We start from the raw sequence: 20,506 nt of genomic DNA on the forward strand, positions 1-20,506 counted from the left end.
GGCAATTTTTCTTCACCATTTCCTCTCAAATTTCTCAGGAAATTAGTCTACACAGCCTGGTTCTCTGTCCCTAACTTTGGTTCCATCTCTCATCCACTGTAATCAGCCTGTCACTATTGCAACTCATATCGATCCTCTGTGAAATATCACTGATGACCACTAAAGAAAACCCATGAGCCACTTCTGTGATTTCACTCCTAAGCCCTCACGCAGAACACGACAGACATTTAGTTAATGTTGCTGATTAAGCAAATGAATGAATCCTGCTTGGCCTTTCTGGAGCATTTGATACTGGTATGCTCCCTCCTTGAAATATGTTCTTCCTTTGGCTTTTGGGACATAGCTCTTTGCTAGTTTTCTACACTCTCTGTGATTGTTGTTTTTGTCTCCTTCACAACCTCTTCTTGTTCTTCCAGCTTCTAAATGAGGGTGTTATCCAGAGCACCATTCAAGACTTCAAGTGGCTCCATTCTTTTTACTTGCTTGATCTTCTCCACTTCTTTGGTCTCATGCCTCTAATAGATGCATCATGAGTTGATACTATCTAATCTGACCTGCATTCCAGACTTCCTGTCTGCCTACCAGGCAACTAAATTTCATCAGTCCATGGGAACCTTACACTTAAAATGTCCCAGATGAACCTTAGCATCCTTCGCCCTTTTCATGTGCCCCTAACACACTTAATTATCTTATGATCCTTCTGTCCCATCCTTGGATTCATCTTCAGTTCTTACCTGACTCTCAAACTCCACATTCAATTGGTCTTAAAGTCCCATTGTATTGACCTTCAAATTCTCTCTCAGATACACCCTCTTCTTTTTTCTGCCACTGGCAGGGGCCTGGTTTCCTGTTGGGACCACTGAAATAGCTTTCAGGTATTATTTCCTTCATCCCAGCTGCCACCACTCCACCCTTCTCAAAGGTTTTACCCTGTGTTAGCCTCTAGAATGGATTTAATCTCAGAAGATATAATTGATTTCCAGCTAAATACACTGGACTTCATCAACAAGTTCCTCTTGCTTTCTGCCCCATTTTCATTAACAGGAATTTTGACTCCATAACATATCTCATACCCAACTCTTCTGGGGGAAGTATTTGCTCTTATAACCTCCTGCCACCCCTGGGAGACTGAAATCCCATCATTATATGCTAGAATGGTAACTAGAACCTGGTTATCTGCTGAGTCTGTCCATTTATTGATATTCCTTTAATAGCCTTCAATGCTATCTCCAGGCTACTAATTAGACAGCTCCATTCCTTGTTACCTTGTACTAAATCACTAAACACAACCTTTTGTATGGACCCTGGCTTTGAAAGGCTGCAAATCTGACTGATAGTATATGGGACTCTAACATCAGCACATGATCTGCTCTGCAGGTGGATCTGTACTGCCCCATCGCTGAGAGTATTTAAATAAAACCCACTGTTGGCTTTTAACTGTAATGGAGGAGTTTCAAAATACACAGAGTATGAAAACGGTATTAATTCTTAAGTCACTTTTACTTGGTTTGGAAGTCACTCAGTCCTCTCCATTGTAAATACATGAAGCTCAATCTGACAGAAAAAAAAAATTTTTAATTAGTTGGTTCTTACTTGACAACTTATAATTAATCTCATTAATTTTTGTTTACCCCATTAATTAAACTGATCAGTTATTGGGATTTTTTTTCTTAGAGACAAAGACCAAACCTTGAAGAATAGGGATCACTCCTTACTCCTGGCACATAATCTTGCCTTCATCCTCCAGCACATGATCAGGTCTTAGTAGACAATACAAAAGATTTTGCATCATCAGAGATAATATACAATATGTATCAGAAACCAAAACACTTTAGGATTGAACAGATAATTAAAACCTACACACTTGTAATGTGTATACTTTACTTGACATAATAAATGTATAGAAAATATATTTTCAAGTAACAAGCATGACATCTCTTGCAGAACATGGAGATGAATCCTTTTGTGAAACAGTAATCAAAATAGTTGTGCTGTGATTTCTCTTTGGCTAAATCTGTATCTTTCATACTGCATAACACCTTCTCACCCAGCACACTTCAGAGATAGTAAGCTGAAGTAAAGGAAGCTGGTTTCTTTAACTAAGTCTTTTGATCCAGGATCCCCAATGCCAAATTTGAGAAGCCCTATTACACTGATGCTTCCCAGGAGTACAGAAGCTCAATATTCATCACAATATCTTTAAAATTGCTGGGCTATTTCCTTAAACCAATAGATGAGCCGACAGTGAATAGTTTAAGAGCAGCGGTGTTCCAGGCAAGTGAATAGTTTAAGAGCAGCGGTGTTCCAGGCAAGGGGCAGAAAAGACAGCTTGTTCTAATTGCCACCCTGGGTGAAACTATTAAACCTTCTTCTCATAGGAATTTCTTTGTAAGGGCTACCAATTGGGCTGCCAGAAAAATAATTAAAAGAGACCCCAAGAAATAGAGAAGTTTGAAATTACTGTCTAAGCCAGCTCAGCCATGCATTCTCTCTTTCCACGGCATCTCTCTTGGCCTTTCTTCTCAGCAGAGGCAAATGGAATCATGGTCGGGGGGTCTGCCATTATACTGTGCTGCTAAGGTGATGACACTGACAGCATTACAACCTTCTAAGCTCAGCAACACAGCATCAGTGAGGGCCTGAGACGAGGCAGAATCTATGTTGTAAATATAAAGTCTTAAAAAAAATCAGTAGATCAGCAGTAATCAGCAGTAGATCAGCTGAACTCTTTTGTGAGATAATTCAAAAGAGCAATAGACCTATGTGCTTTCCTAGAGCAATAGGCCCATCGGCTTTTCTAAGTGTGACTCGTACTTAACTAGTGGTGATTTTGACCGAGGAGATATTTGACATCATGTGGAAATACTCTGCATTGTTACAACTGAAGGGGACTGGTACTGGCATCTAATGGGAGGAAGACCAGGAATGCTGCTCTACATCCTACAACTACATGCACAAACTGCTCCCACTACACAGAATCAACCAGCCCAAAATGTCAGTAGCAACAAGATTGGAAAAGCCTACCCTAGTGGAAACCATATAGGCAGAGTGATGTTCAGAGGTAGAAACCAAACACTCTGAATCTCCCTGCTTCATCTGTAATACACACATTTCCCCGCACCTATAACACATCTCTCATACAATTATTGTGCCATTCTACTTTGAAGCTGTCTAAATACACACTGCAACTGAAAACTGTCACACACGAGGCATTCCTTTAGAGTTTATTTAAAGCCCAACAGAATATGTGGCTTTGGCACTTATTTCTACTAATCTCTTGAATTTTACTTCCACATTTATTTCAACTGTTCTAACAAGTTCTCAAGGTAATCAGTAGCTCTTTTAGGCTAAAATTAAACCCATGCAGACAGGTACATTTTATTCATTGTCTCCATCACCACTAAAGAAGCCTCTGTGTGGCATGAATTAGTTATGAGGACAAGATTTGTCTAGCTCTTATTTAATGTATTAAATAAATCAAGCACCTATTGTGTGCAAGACAGTATGAAAGTTCTATGTATGGCTGTGAAGAGGTGGGGTGGGGGGTTGGAGAGATTAAAATAATTAGCACTTACTAAGTCAAAAAAGGGAAAGTGGGTTCCCTCTGTTTCTTATGCTTCATCTTCTGCTCTGTCAGGCCAAGCATTTGGTCGACATTTACTGAGTGTCGATTGTATGCCGTGCATTGGGTCAGGGATATGGAAATAAAACAGATAGAAGGCTCATCTAGGTTCTGTCCTTGTGGAGTCTGGATCATTGTGGGGAGAAAGGCAACAAAAGCTGCCAGTATCATAAAGTATGAAAGATGCTGTGATAAACTATATATGATACCTTTTGATAAAACAGTAGTTCAGTCCTGAGCTCAACATGATCTTTCAGAATAATTACTAATCAAAGCCAAAGGGTGAGAACAAAACCCCAAACAAATGCATTTGGTAAGGCTCTACTTTTTCAATGTTAGTATGCATAGGGATCACTCAAGTATCTTGTTAAAATCTGATTATGTTGGTCTGGAAAGGGGCAAGAGCTTCTGCATTTCTTTTTTTTTTTTTTAATGTTCATTTATTAATTTTTGAGAGAGAACAAGCGAGGGGCAGAGAGAGAGGGAGAGAAAGAGAATCCTAAGCAGGCTCTGCACTATCAGCACAAAACCCAATGCGGGGCTCAAACCCACGAACAGTAAGATCATGACCTGAGCCAAAATCAAGAGTCAGATGCTTAGTCTTAGTCAATTGAGCCATCTAGGCACCCCAGAGATTCTGCATTTCTAACAAGCTCCCAGGTATTATCAATGTTGTTTCAAGGACCACACATTGAACAGCAAGGTACTAAGGTAACACTGGTCTTGTCTTGCTCTACAACTACTGTTATACTGCCTTCTCTCCCCATTTCTCTGTGCCTCCCTATTCCTCAGTTCCCTTTTCTGTGCACACACACACACACACACACACACACACACACCGATGCATACATTTCTGCTTGTGTGCTGTCTAACTTTGGAAAGATGTTATAATGCTCATGTTGTGGGTTATTGATTGAATACTTTGCTGTGTCACAGGAAGAAAATCTGCTCTTTTTCATTTATCAATAAAATATTTATATTGATAATTTTTATAATAAAACATGTATTTTGATAAATTTTCTGAAGTCATTTGCTCATTACTACTCATATGAACACTGGAAATCAATCTGCACATCTCAATTAATAAGCAAACAGAAGTCCCAGGCCCATAAGAAAAGGCAGGAGCAAATCTGGGCACAAGTAAGCCTCATTGCTCTTATCCTTGAGGCTACCAAGCTGTAATTTCTTTAACTGTATTTCCAGATTCATGATGACCACTCTGCCAGATGCTGTGATTCAGGGAAAAGGATGAATCAAGGATGACTCAACAAGAAAGATGGGAGATGGTGTCTATGAAAGAAATGTGGCAAAGATTAGGAAGAAAGATGTCAATAATCTTGGCTTTGGTTATTTTAGCAGAGCCTAGAGGGGACCTCAGAAGGGACATATCTGTTGGCAAATAATCTGGGAGAGAACCAGGAAAAAAAAAATCATGCTCCTTTTGGCAATCTGCTCTGCCTTGACTTCTAAAGGGCCTGGACAGCTCAAGAAGGACCAGACATTCTGGACCTGAGAGAGACATGCTTTATAGAAGAGGCAACAAGAAAATCTGTTTTGCAGAGAAGACTGTGTGGTTCTTTTCCCATTCACTGCCCCCCAGAGACGCTCCAGGAAATTGAAGGAGACTGGACTTTCAGGAGCCTTTAGTAGTATGTAGCCCTGGGTCCCATGGCCACTCAGGATGGGGCACTCTCTCTCTACTGGTGCATGCCAGGTACACCAGGGTTCTTTCTGCTTGTTGAATATATCAGTTTACTCCAGCCCTGCCCTTGTTCTCTCTATTCCCACTTCTAGCAATGCTCTGCCCCTGGTTGTTTCCAGGGCTGGCAACTTTTTGTTTAAGTCTCAACTCCACTATCTTTTTAAGTAAACCTTCCGGCATGTGAAATGCATAACTCATCCAACCCTTCTCTGCTGCCTGTCAGTCCGTGTCACATGATCAGCTTTTATTTCCTTCAGAGTATTTACCACTAGCTTCAAGTTTCACTTCATTTAACTGCTTATTTACTTACTGTCTATCTCCCCTCACTAGAATTTAATTCCATGAGAATGAGACTCTAATCTGTCTTTTTCACTACTGTATGCCCATTAAAAGGCATGGCCATGGGTACATAAAAGATATTCAACAAATATTTGTTGTATGAAATAATATCTTTCCATCTCTCTAAACCTCAATATCCTAATCTGCAAATGGGACTGATAATGCTATCTACCTATAAAGTTTAAGTAAATGATAAGCACTAAACATTGATTACAAAAAATACTCAATAGATATTAGCTTTTATTGTCAATATTAACTATTATTTCTGCATTATTAACTCTGAGCACTAACTGCCTAGGACACAGTCACTTCTCACCAAGCATAGGCTGAATAAATGAATGAATGAGAATTGCACCAAAAAGCTATAAACACTATGGCTGTCATAAGTTCGTAGAACCACTCAGTGAAAATACTACCACTACATCTAGGGGTGCTATGGAGAGAGAAATGTGTTTCAAAGCCCTCTCTCTTTTTGAGTCCCTGGACCATGAGTTTCCTTCCCCACACCGGATGCAACAATGCCAGAGCATGCCATCATTGGAAGGCTCTGCTCCTATGCGCATGTCATTCCAGATTCTTACAAGTGTAGGTGTTCCCCCTGATTTCCAGAGCTGCAGCCCTTAGCTTTTCTTCAACCCAGACCACCTGTGGGGGCTCAAGAGTAGGGCAGCTTTCTCCATGACCACCTCTTCCCCATGGGGCTTTATCCTTGGCACAGGTCCCCGAATCTGAGCAGCCACTAAGGAAATTCAGTCATATTCAGGTAACATGCATCGAAAGGGCAAAGAAGTTGGGAAGGGGATGTGGCTGCCAGATCCACAGCCCAGTATTCCCTACTCCTCTTTAGGAGCTGGTCATTTAAGCTCCACAGTGTGGAGGTTCCTCAAAAAATTAACAATAGAACTGGGGCGCCTGGGTGGCTTAGTCGGTTAAGCATCTGACTTTCGTTTAGGTCATGATCTCGCAGTTCGTGGATTCGAGCCCCGCACCGGGCTCTGTGCTAACTGCCAGCTCAGAGCCTGGAGCCTGTTTCAGAGTCTGTGACTCCCTCTCACTCTGAACCTCCCCTGCTCACGCTGTCTCTCTCTCTCTCCCAGAAATAAATAAAACATAAAAAAAATTTTTTTTAAATTAACAATAGAACTCCCCTATGACCCAGCAATAGCACTGCTAGGAATTTACCCAAGGGATATAGGAGTGCTGATGCATAGGGGCACATGTACCCCAATGTTCATAGCAGCACTCTCCACAATAGCCAAAACATGGAAAGAGCCTAAGTGTCCATCAATGGATGAATGGATCAAGAAGATGTGGTTTATCTATATGATGGAATAGTACATGGCAATGAAAAAGAATGAAATCTGGCCATGTGTAGCAACGTGGATGGAACTTGAGGGTATTATGCTGAGCGAAATAAGTCAGGCAGAGAAGGGCAGATACCATATGTTTGCACATATAGGAGGATTAGGAGGAACTTAACGGAGGACCATGGGGGAGGGGAAGGGGAAAAATAGTTATGGAGAGGGAGGGAGGCAAACTATAAGAGATTCTTAAATACTGAGAACAAACTGAGGGTTCATGGAGAGTGGGAGAGAGGGGAAAATGGGTGATGGGCCTGGAGGAGGGCACTTGTTGGGATGAGTACTGGGTGTTATATGGAAACCAACTTGACAATAAACTATTTAAGAAAAAAAAAGATGCGATGTGTTCTTCACACCACCTCCTCCACTGATTTCTCCACCAGAACTTCCCTAGACTAGCAGACTCCTGAGTCTGTAGGCACGGGAACAGGTCTAGTTACACTGGCAGACAGAATGAATGGCCTGGGGAGAAGGAGGGGGCAGAAGAAATGAAACCTAAACCCTATCACTGAATGCAACTATCCCAAATGAAAAGAATCTCTATTGTGTTTTACCTCTAAGAAGAAAACAAACATGAAACACGGCAAATAAAGTCCAATTATTATATTCACTTAGAGTTAAGAGCCAGAGGCCTCTGAAGCCTATTTCGCTTTGTTCTTGCATGTCTGGCACTATTGGTTTTCCTTTTATGAATAATAAAAATCTGAAATAAAACAACATTGCCCTTAATCATGTTTGTGCTACAGAGAGAACATCTCCTTGATATTTAAGCCTTTGATTCTATGATGCCCTCACAAAACACCACTTTTAGCCAACAGCTGGATCTTTTCTTATCAAAGAAGTGTTTGAGGCACGGGGATTATTTATTCCTTTGGTCCTTCTTCCAATCTCCCTTTCCCTTCCTCCAGCCTTAGGATTTGATATCTGGGTATGTAGAGAACCGCATACCTCCTCCTGCTCCCCAAACACACGATGGTACTAAGATAATAAGAGGTGTCTGCAGATCTGGTGCACGCATGCAGACTGGTTACTAAACACTAGGATATGGGTAGCAGCATGAAACCTAAGAAGATTCTGAATAGCATCACTTTACTGCTACATGATATTTGGTCTCCGAAATCCAAGAATGTACATACATATTACACACAACGCAAATATTCCCAAGCCACTTCACCCCACTTTCTTTTCGATACTCCAGCATACACACGGCGCTTTTATTGGCTACAAAGCAAATGCGACAACATTAAGGGTTAGTTTAAAAATAGAGAAGATATGAAGTTTTCCTACCTTAAGAGAGCTAACCTAGAGAAAGCCATTCATTTACCCTTATATTTTTTTAGTATGTGTCCATACGCATTCATAGCTTACACAGTTTGTTAAGTGCAGACCAAACACATTAGGTTATATCATCAAAGTTTTTCCATAGTCTTATCATTATGACATAGTCTTCAAACACTGTTTAGATGATTTCGTTATACTGCATATGTTAAGATATATAATCTCTCTATTAGCAGGGTGCCTGGGTGGCTCAGTTGGTTGAGCAACTGACTTTGGTTTTGGTCATGACATCACCGTTCGTGGGTTCAAGCCCTGGAGCCTTGTACGGGGTTTGCTGCTGCAGCTCAGAGCCCGCTTTGGATCTTCTCTCCCCCTGTCTCTCTGTACCTCCCCTGCTCACATACTCTTTCTCTCTTTCTCTCAAAAAGAAATAAAAACATTAAAAAAAATACTCCCTCTATTAGCATACATTTCTGAACGTCCTCTGATATAAATTATACCGAAGGAAACCTCCTCCTATTATTTTTGTTTTTACAATAAGTTCTCAGAAACTCAGTAGTCTCATTTTTTTTTGGTGACTTAACATACTCTTTCTTACTCCCCTACTTGATTCTTCCTGTCTCTTTTCAGAGTTGGATCACTACCTTAAGAGAAATAAAGGACACCCAAAGCAGGCTGAAGAAGTAATGGGAAAATCTCAGCTCCTCTGCCACCCATGACCCTCTTCCAATCTCATACCTTCCTCAGTCTGCTCTCTGCAGCAGACATTTCTTATTTCAGCCTCAATGCCTCACATCTCTATTTCTTCATTTATCTTCCTTTTTGCTGGCCCTTACTTCTGATGTCTAGCGACTCCAGGCCTTATCTCAAAGATTCCAGACTTGGACATGCACTGTGTAGAATACACACAGAACCAAGCACATACATCTCAGCCAATTGTGTTACTTCTTAAGGAAATTCTTTTTTTTATTATTATTTTTTTTTGGAAAGAGTACTAGACTCTTTGTGTTGTTTTCAGTTAGGAACTGTTCAGATTGGGTTTAAATTGTGGTCAAATGTGCACTCTATGTTCTCACTTTTGGTCTCCTCAAAAAAAAAAAAAAGACATAATGATAGATGGAATCATCTCCCATGCCAATCAGTCATTTCTAACGATCCCAGGCTGAGATGAAATAAAACAAACATAATCATAATAAACCCTGCCATTTATTGTATTACACTTGTTAGATGTTTAATTTGGGAGTTAACATTCAGCCACACAGGATTGCAAATAATTAAAAAACAACTCCCTAGTTAAAAGGTATTTATTTTTGTACAAGCCAAGCAAATACTTCACAACTGAATGAGTCCAATATTAGATCAGGAAAGTCACAAATTCTGGAACGTACAGAAGAGATTGCTGTGAACTGGCTCAATTTCAGTGTCAGGACAAGCAAAACAAGAGAAAACATGAGGTCCATTTTGTTTTCACATTGAACTTGAAAAAGTCAATTCAAATCATATTAGCAAATACATTTTGAACACCTGCAATATGAAAGAAAATGTGCTAAGCACCATGAGATGTAAAAATAAATAAGACAATTGCTCCTCTAATCAACTCAAATAAATGTTTTTTAAAAGAATGGCCCATGCATTTAAGGAATGTTAAGTGAAAAGTTCTACAGCAGAACACTGCTAAAGAGACTATTATTTTACTTTCCATTATTCATCGCTAATATTCAATGTATTTGAATTATAGCAGATTTAGATTAGCCAAATTAGCTTCTTGGTATAAAATTTTTCTATGTTCATAATTAGCTTAGGCAATAGTCATCTTGCCTATGAAATGGGAGAAGAGTTCTCAAACTTCCAGTATGAGTAGTCTTTGATCCTCAGTAGAATGTCTTGCTTCTATACTGGTGCAGAATATGGTAAACCAAATATTTTTTAGAGTCCTCTAAAAAATGTATTTCTCTTCATGAGAAATACATGAAGATATATTTTACAAATATTTTATTTAAAAAATGTACAGCTGAACTAGTAAGAAAATAAGGAAAATCTCCAATGATCAAAACCAAGCCAAAGAGCAGACAGAATCCAATAGGGTAAGCCAGGCCTGAAGCCTTGGATGTCATGGGGACATTTACTGATTAAAACCCCTAAGGCTTTGGGTTTTTACAGATACACAGCAGAAAGGCCTGGGCCTGAGCAAGCAGTGTTCACATAAAGCTAAAATTCTTTGAGGCTAAAGTATATCCCTAGATCTTCAGTGAAAGTGAGACTTCCCTACATAAAGGGATTTGGCAAAGCAATGTGTCTATCTTGGCCATGGCTGGGTAAAAAGAGAGAGTTGGGCTGGGTGGGTGGGTGGAGAGAGGGAGTAGGAATTATCTTTAGTGGTGAAAAAAGTAGTATCCAAATGGGATATATGTATTGTCCATATACCATGGACTTTAATTGTATTGATAATATTTCATTTTTTAATTTGTATGGTAGAGATGATGGTGATTATTATATTATTCTTATATCAGTGTATATGTCTTTAGTATAGATGAATCAAAGGAAAAAAACAAAAGTAGCCTATAACAAATAAAATAAAAGAGAATTCTTTTCAGACTAAAAAACATTTAAGGCAGAGCTTTAGAAGACTAATTAAAACTAGCACTCAAGCTTCTCAGCTCCTAATCTGCTTTTTCTACACTTTTTAAAAAAAGTGTAAAACATTTCCATTCAAGAAATTCTAGAAGTTTTATATTTTATTGTGGGATGTAGCTGAGTAAATCAAGAGTAAATCATTTCCAAAAGGCCTCATCTAAGGTTGACCAATATTGTGTGGGATCTCTGGAGTAGTTCCAAAATAGGCTTTCTGCTTGGTACAGCCTTAAATACACCATCCAGTTTGCATCTAGATTAGGAAATCCACCATTTATAAAGGTTCTTTGGTGTTGGGGCAGAATTTACTGGCAGAACCATTTGTTTCCTTTGACCATCAGTTCACAGTGACCTTGCCCATTTCCAAATTCTTAGTGTGTTTATTATGTATCCTAATCATTTGGATGCTTAGTTTTATTCTGAATTTCAGATATATATAGATTATCTCTTTAATGAGACCTGAAGCTCCTAAAGAAGAGATTTATCTTTTAGTCCCTATATTGCCAAGTAAATTTTGAGCTGGAAGGGATACTATCTGCTTTAAATCTCCCACAACATTTGTGGTTAACTAGTTCTATGAAGGGGCTCGCCCTGTCAGAGTCTCAACAGAAAACAGATGGCACAATCCAATTAGGGTAATTCAAGGAAAATTTATATACAATGAGACCATGTGAATGGGGTATAGCAAAACCGCAGACTATAATGTAGTGTCTCAATGCTAGTAACAGTTAAATACATTGCTACCACTGCTGGGCAGCAAAGGGTAAGGGAGAAGAATGCTATCAGAAACTGGAAGAAAAGGGCTCTAATCAAGGCTCTCTTGGAAGGAATCTTTACTGAAGGGACTCACCCACCCAAAGCAAGCTCAGAGATGGATCTAGAACAATAAATACCCCAGACCCCCACATCAGTTTCCTATATCCATTCAAGATACCTCTACTCAAGGTACCCCCACTCAAGGTCAAACCAATGGGCTTCTGTGGTGTCAAGAATGTGTGGTGTCATTGATGAATTCCATAATTGCCAAAGCAAGTGAATGGGCAGAGAGATCTGAAGGGAAGAAACAATATGTAGGACATATAGCTTCAGTAATAGAATTCTCTGAACTCTGATCCACTACCAACTAGAACATAATTCTTCTCATACTGCTCAAAATGCCTAATGACTTGAGTTGAGTTCAGCTGAATTGAATAAAAACTCTCCCAAAAAGAAGGAAGCTCTACACACATAAGGTTGAGTCACAGCCCAGTGAGGGTGGGTCTCAGACCATCTCCTACTTTCAGAATTAGAATCAGATCCAAGAGCTGTACTCAGAAGCAGATGGGAAGCCAGTGTAGTGCCCAGGGCCAAGTGAGTAAAATGTTCCAAACAACAAGATCCATTCAGCATCCCCTTTTGCTAAACAGTGACACAACCCAGCATATGGCAGGCCGGACACTGTGAAGCATGGGACCATAGCCAAAGACAGATTTGGTTGGATTTAAAATATACATACTAATTTTCAGAATTTGAGTTAACTCTGTGAAGTGTCCTCCTATGTGAGGAGGGATTTGGCAAAAGGAAAAAGTTCAAGAACGTTGGTGTCCTTTTGCCCACACCTAAGACCTCTGCCCCGGTAAGTGGTGGAACTGAACTCTGGAAGACAGGAATAGTCTCACACTTGTTCGCGGACTTGAAGACAGTTTTTCTAAAACTCTACTACAGCAGAGTGCCAGCGATAACAATTAACCCTGTATGAGCAGAAAACATTTTCCAAGACTAATTATCAGACTGAGAATACTGGAATGCATAGACAGGAGAAGAACAACGGTGGGGACATTTCAGGATGATTCAGTAGATGTCTACTGGACCTCTCTTTTTCCTTCTCAAATATGTAGTTAACACTAATGGTGCCCATTATTCCTTTGGAGACATTGCTCACTGGGCTATTACAATAATTAAATGAAACAATGAAATAGCACTTTGTAAATTGTAGGGCTCTCTACACATGACAATTATTATTATTACCCACTGCGGGCTGCCTAATGGCCCCAGGAAGGAATATCCATTTCTACACCTTAGGGTGGCCACTATCCTGACAGATGGTTCCATTGTTGATGTCTGCATTACAAAGAGTTTCCTCACTGCAGTTGAGTGAAGAATGTTGATGGCATATGTCTTCTCAGGAACCCCAGTTGAATTCCTGGGTCAGCTTCCTTCTTCACACCCTAGGAATGAATAGTTAGAAGCCGATGATTGACATTTGGCTTGATAACAAGAAAGGAACTCAGGGTGCTGTTTGATCCAGACTGTGAAAAAGGACTTCCTTGCCTCCTGTTCTAGCTAGCAAGGCAAGAAGACAGAGCTGGTGACTGAAGAATCAACGCGGGGGGGGGGGGGGGGGTGTGTGCAATCAGGCCTCTGACAAAACCTTGGAGAAATCCCAAGAAAAGAAAAAATCCTGTAACAGAATAACACATTAATATTAACTACCCTCTGACCAGCAGCTAATTGCTGCAAATGAGTTTACCGACCTTTCCCCTGCTGCCATCACAAAGCTGTCAAGCCACGGCACAGATCTGCACAAACCTGAAATGACTAGACTACCGTGAGAAATCCACAGACACCAGGGCAGGGTGGCCAAAGGAACCTGCCTACAGTGGAGCCGAATCACTGGCTCTCCAGTGATCTGTTCAGACTGGCTGAACAGATCAAGCAGGTTTTTGGAGGCTAGGATGTACGGGATAGAGAAGAGAAAATACACTCAGGTGTTGTTTCATCTCACTACTTACTAACAGTTTGGAATTACCTATGCACTGGTTTTCAGAATTCAAATGGCATATTAAAGTGTCTATACTTCAACCCTATCAAATAATCAAACAAATTTAATTGCTTCTTCATTATCAGGAGACAATTATGTTCAGGATGGCTTGGGATAGTCTTTTCAAGTTGCAATATAGGTACGTGGCAGTGTGGTGTTCTAGAAGCCAATGCATAAGCATAACATATGTTCCTAGAACACAAATTTGGGCTGATATTTTAAGGCGAATCAGATTATTTTTATCAAACACACACACACACACACACACACACACACACACACACACACTCTCACACCCCAAGAAGAAGAGGACAATTGTTTTTGTTTTTAGATGAAACATGAGGCTTCAAAGACTTTCTTGTGGCAGGCTACTCTGGACAACATGCAAACCCCTCTTCCCACTCCTATTTGGAGGCTGCTGTTCATAAAGAGTCATTAGAAGTATTTAGGTGGAGGGGTGCCTGGGAGGCTCAGTTGGTTGAGCATCCAACCCTTCATTTCAGCTCAGGTCATGATCTCAGGGTTGTGGGATTGAGCCCCATGTAGGAGCCTACCTGATTTTCTCTCTCTCTCTCTCTCCCTCTGCCTCTCCCCTGCTCATGCTCTCTTTCTCTCTATATATAAAAAAAAAAAATTAAGAGAAGTATTTGGGTGGAAAATTCCAAGAAATTCTGGTGATGTACAGCCCTGTGTGGAAATAGAGGGACAAGCATCAGAAAGAACACTTCTGGTCTTTTATAAACATAGAAGCTGAAGACAAGAAAATACATAAGAGTTATATTATTTTTTGGGGTAAACTTTACTTAATATTTAACATAGGCCTGGCAATATCCTAGACACTGAATGAGCCAAACACAAAGATGAACACTACAATTACCTCACAAGACCTCCATCTCATAAACAAGACTAGATCAAGAGTTCCTTAAGTGGAAAGAATATCTTCTTATTCCCTCTCTTCTGCCTGCCATACCCCTCCCCACACCTTCCACCCAAGCTTCCAACTGAAAACGCATTCAATCATAAACTATCTGAGCTGTTTGCTATTCCAACAGTGACAATGAATCATTCATCTTTTTTGAAAGGATATGATTCCCAAATATTTTGTCATTTCCTACAATTCACAATGAAATGATGACCCATTGTACCCCAAAAGGTTACACTGTGCCTTCTAAAATCACCTTGTGTGGGGAGAAGCAGTGGAGTCAAAAAGGGGCCAAGGCTCAGTCTCAGGCAATAGAGAACCAGAAGTTCTGCCATCTTGGAGGAGTGACTGAAGCCATAGCCCTTAATTGTTGGACAATGGGTCTTACCCCATGTCACTGTTAGTTCCCTTTTCTCCCTCTGTGTAGATTCGAAATATAAAAGTTGGAAGTTCAACAGGAGAGGGGCTGAGGGTTAATCATTTTGAAGGAAAATGGCCTCTGATGAGGTTCCCTATTGGAAAATGCAGCCAGCAGTGAGAATTCTTCCCTTCCTACTGCTGAAGACTGTGCAGCCACAAGTCTCCCCCAAATCATAAACTCCATACCCTCAGATTTCATGATTAATAAAAGGATCTCACAAAAAGTTAGGGCCTATATCTTATACAATGCATGCATTATTTAGAATAATTTCCTGGAACCTGGAATCAAAGAGCTAGGGAAGGATTTATGAGGTTTCCTAGGACATGATATATTTTTTTCAATAGACAACAACATATATGGCAAGTCAGACAAATCTCCATGATGCCAAGACATAGTTGGGAGTTTGGGGAAAATGCATTCTGCAATATGTTTACCATGAAGCAATTGAAAAAAATCTGGAGACTGAACCCCAGATACCCAGGGCAAAATCCTCTTATTATTTTGAAGAATATTACCTATTGTCCATTAAATTATTCCACATCAGCAGTCATACTGGAAAGAATACCATGAATTCTAGGAATTAGATTACCCAATTCCACTACTTCTTAGCTATCTGACAAAAAGTTAAATGACTTAATTTTATTGTGCCTCAGTTTCCTGAGCTGTGATGTGGAGAAATACTGTAGACCAACCTCACTCAATAGGCCACAAGCAGAATTAAATACTGTAATGCACGTAAAGCACTCAGCACAGTGCTTTCCAAAGAATTAACTATTATGATTTTGATTATGATTGTTGTCAGAAAATTATGTCTTGAAGCTTCTTTAGCAAGTTCCTTTGGTAGTTAAATAATTACAGGCTAGAGATAGATGGTACTTTCTTTTTTTCTCTTTCCTTTAATTACTATTCTCCTTTTATTTTTTATTTTAATTATCTGGTGTCAAATGTGTTGTGGTATACTATGCTCAAATTTTTTCAAAAAGTATGTGGGCAGTCAATTCTAAACAGAAATAAAGACCATGACTGTACTTGTATCAAGTACCTCATCTATGAGCTCTTAAATGGACTTTTTAAATCTAATTCTTATGCATACAATAGAAAGGAACTCCTGGATGTATATCAAGTAGAGCATATAGCAAAAGAAAAAAGACGAAAACACATAGGTGTCACTAAGTGTTTGAAATAAGTCCATTATATCTGTTGGTCTCTTTTCCTCAGCCTAGAAGACCACATTTTTCAGAGTTGCACGGCTATGCAACAACCTATTGGCATGAATTCAGTGTTCCTCATCCTCCACAACAGCCAACTTCAGAAGCCACATGAACCAAGATTATGATTACCACATTTTCTTTTAAGAATATAAAGGGTAACAAGAAAAGATGCAAAGAAATTAAACTAGGTCTACCTAGCACACTCCTTCCCCTGCTAGTCGGCAAATAGGTTACATCTCTCAGACTGGGCTTCTGCCAAACCTGCCATGCTTAGCAATGCAATGCCTCCCACTTCTCTGTGGCAAATGGCACCTCCAATCCTCAGGAGAGGATTTACCTTTTCACAGCCGGATAATTGTAGGCAATCGGCCAGGCCATGGGACACAGATAAAAAATGACACTATTTCTGCAGCTCTAGTCTTTTCCCCATCCTTTAATTTTGTCACACCATGTCTGCATGGTAGAAAGTTATTCGTTGTTTTCACTATACTAACACTTTCAGGCAGCTTCTCTACTCATGTGGCCAGTTAACTCCCTCATGTGAGGCTAGAGATAATCAAATCTTACTAACTATTAAGCTCACAGATTGGGACATTTCCCCCTGTGTTCTCTGGTTCTTTCAGTTGAATCCTACCTACCAAGTAGACCTCTGATTCTCTTCTGTTCTCCCAAGGTGAACAACAGAACTTTTCAGTAATAATATCTGATCTTTGAAGCCCTAGGCAGTTTTTTCAATAACATAAAAATAGAAAAATATGTTTAATATCAGGACTGTAAATACTAAAACCAGAATGTATTAAATTCTTCTCTACTAATATTTGTTTTTGTGTCTCTTTCATAAAATTCATTGCTAGATCCACATTGCTCAATCCTTAATTCCTTTTTAATTGTGTTCTAGACCGAATCTCTCTAATTGAAATATAAGGAATTTGAGGGTAGGTAGAGTCCATGAATTATATTTCTTTGAAGAGTCTACAGAGTATTATAGTATGGATGTTCAGCAGATCTTAAAAAAAGAAAAACTAGTTGGCAGAAACCAGATGAATGGAAAACTTAAATATATGCACATTCTCATTTCAGTTGATTTTAATAAAAATTTAGACTCAAGTCAACTCAGGTGTCCCAAGTAGTAGGGTCTCATGTTCTAGTTACCCATTAATAAAACAAGTTTAATGTTATGACACATACTTTATTCACTAAATTCTCAGCATCACTCATAAAAAGATAACCTAGATTCTTCCAAATACATATTTTATATATTTTTCAAATGCATATAGAAAGTTGTCAGCCTTGCTTTAAGAATTACTTATGTAGGGGCACCTGGGTGGCTCAGTCAGTTAAGTGTCCAACTTTGACTCAGGTCATAATCTCGCAGTTCATGATTTTGAGCCCCACATCAGGCTCTGTGCTGACAGCCTGGAGCCTGGAGCCTGCCTCCAATGCTGTGTCTCCCTTTCTCTTCCCTTCTCCACTTGAACCCTGTCTGTCTCTCAAAAGTGAATAAATGTTAAAAAAAAATTTTTTAAGTTACTTATGTGTGTAAGTAAGATGTATGTAAAGATCCTTACTCTGGATCTTTATAGATAATACAAAGTATATATTATTATGCAAAGACTTACAATTCTATAGTTCTGAAATATTATTCATAATGTAGATTCAATGTGGTCCATAACCCAATTAATTAGTTTCTTCTTTCTGATAACTTCCTTATCCCTGACTGTTGCTTTATGTGCACATTATCCATTTTATCTATCCTAGAAATAACTTTAAATTATGGCTTAAGTGTCACGGGAGGAGCATGATATGTGAGAATGTAGACTTAGCAGCAATATGAACCAGGATTTAATCCTAGCTTTGCCTTTTACTAAACTCTAGCCTTGGGAAATTTATCATCCACTGTCTTTACATTTCTGGATATGATGGCTCTTACCATTACACTTCCCTTTTTTGGTCAAAATTGCCTTGGCTAATCTTGGAGTTTCATTCTTTCCTATTAATTTTAGAATATATTAGATCCATTGAAAAAACTTGAGGGGCATCTGGGTGGCTCATTCAGTTGAGCATCTGACTCTTGATTTTGGCTTAGTTCATGATTCCAGGGTTGTGGTCAAGATTGAGCCCTGCATTGTGCTTTGTGCGGAGCATGGATCTACTTAAGATTCTCTCTTTCTCTCTCTCTGCTCCTCTCCCCCATTTGTGCATGCATGCTCTCTCTCTCTCTCAAATTAAAAGAAAAAAGAAAGAAAAAAGGAAAAACTTGTTGAGATTTTGATTGGGATTGCATTAATTGATAGAACAATTTTGGGAAAATTGTTATCTGTATCATATTGAACTCTTCAAGTCTTTTTTATGTCCTTAAGGCTTTATAATTTGTTCACAAAGTTTCTGTGCTTCTTTTGTTAGACTTATTTTCAGGTATGGTATAGCTTGGTTTGCTACAAAAACTAGCAGTTTTCTTTCTTTCTTTCCAATAGGTGTGTTTTTATTTATTGTTTCTTAATATACTAACTTGAACTCCAACACAGTGCTGGAGTGCAGTAATGACAGTGGGCATCTTTGCCTTGTTTCTAAACTATTAAGTTTAGAAAGACTGTCATTAAACAGTCTTTTCATTGCTAAATATAGTGCTAAATTTAGATGTTTGGTAGATACACTATCAGGTTAAGGATTCGAATCTTTTCTATTTTTAGTTGGCTAAAAAGCATATATTTTTAAAAATTATAAATGTGTTTTTAATTTTTTAAATACTTTCTCTGTATTAATGAGTTGATCATTTTTTTCCCTTTTTAAATGTTCCTTTTTAAAGGTAAAAACATTCACAGATTTTCTCACTTTAAAATATCCTAACATTCTTGACATCAGCCCTATCTGGCTTTGATTTATTATTTTAACTATTTTCCTTTTCTCCAGAAGAGTTTATATGAGCTAGGTGTTATATGTTCTTTACTGGCTTGGAACATAATGCTTGGAACATAGTTTGGTCCAAATGTTTTATCTGTCAGTTAAGACAGATTTTTTAAAGTTTTTTTTTAATGCTTTATCATTAGAGCCCTTTCAGATTTTCTATTTCAAGTGAGTTATTTTTAGTTAAGTTATATTTTAAAACATTCGATTCGTCAAATGTGTTGGCATAAAGTAATTCATGAGCTTTTAAAATTCTACACACCAATAGTTATGCCTCGTCATTTCTAGCATTGTTTATCTCTGTATTCTCTTTTTTTTCTTGATTAGTTTTTCCAGAGGATAATCTATTTTATTAGAAGAAATTGGTCTTTATTTTGTTGTCTCTATATTTTCTGGTGTGTACTTAATCAATTTCTGCCAGTATCATTTTTCCTTTTTGGTTTGGGTTTAATTTCTCTTTATTTGCCTAACTTCTTAAGTTAGATGATTAGCTTCTTAATTCCCAAGTTTTTCTTTTCTTTAATGTTTATTTCTTTATTTTTGAGAGAGAGAGAGCGAGAGCAAGAGAGAGAATCCAAAGCAGGCTCCAGGCTCTGAGCTGTTAGCACAGAGCCGGAGGCAGGGCCTGAATCCCTGAACCGCGAGTTCATGAACTGAACTGAAGTCAACACTTAACCGGCTGAGCCACCCAGATGCTCCCATGTTTCTTTTTTCTAATGTATACATAAAGAGCTCTGAATTCCTCTTGACCAGGTTAGCTTTCTTATGCAAGTTTTGATACCTACTTTTACTGTTTGTTACTTTTTCTTCAACACAGGAAATCTTTTTAAAAAATATTTTAATAATGTTTTTAAAAATTACTTTTTCTATATATTTGTTATTTCTCTCTCTTTTTTTTTCTTTTTTGCATTGAAAATAAGGAAAGTGGTAAGTAATCTTGATAATTAATCTTGGTATTTCTTGAGACCTGCTATGTGACCCAAGACATGGTTAATATGTAAATATATTCCATATGTGCTTGAAAAGAATGAGTATCCTTTAATTTGAGGGCAGCATGATTTTATATACCCATTATATCTAGTTTTTTTACTGTCTTGTCAAATCATACATACCCTTACTAATTTCTTAAGTGCATGATCTAGCACATAATATGAGTATTATACTAAAAATATTCTTTAAAATTGTGGCTTTAGTTATTGAAGTGTACACAGCAAGCTTTTATTTGTATCTTTTGAGGTTATTTTGTTAGGTGAATGTCATCATTATGGATGTTCAAGCTTTTTCTTGGTGAATTGTTCTGTTAATCATTGTGTAG

At 38.6% G+C, this 20,506-nt stretch overlaps 1 protein-coding gene across 1 annotated transcript in view; it reads right to left on the bottom strand.

Annotated features, from left to right (window-relative positions):
• PLCXD3 (phosphatidylinositol specific phospholipase C X domain containing 3) overlaps positions 1-20,506 on the bottom strand; it is a 115,359-nt gene that overhangs the window by 64,801 nt on the left and 30,052 nt on the right. The window contains exons 5-6 of the mRNA XM_039244266.1: positions 8,118-8,245; positions 1,266-1,437 (exon numbers count right to left, since the gene is read on the bottom strand). Of these exons, the coding sequence (XP_039100197.1) occupies positions 1,266-1,437; positions 8,118-8,245 (300 nt within the window). The remainder of the gene's footprint in view (positions 1-1,265; positions 1,438-8,117; positions 8,246-20,506) is intronic.

Source organism: Hyaena hyaena, unplaced genomic scaffold (assembly GCF_003009895.1).
Source record: "Hyaena hyaena isolate Hyena2069 unplaced genomic scaffold, ASM300989v1 scaffold_236, whole genome shotgun sequence".
NCBI classification, from domain to species: Eukaryota; Metazoa; Chordata; class Mammalia; order Carnivora; family Hyaenidae; genus Hyaena; species Hyaena hyaena.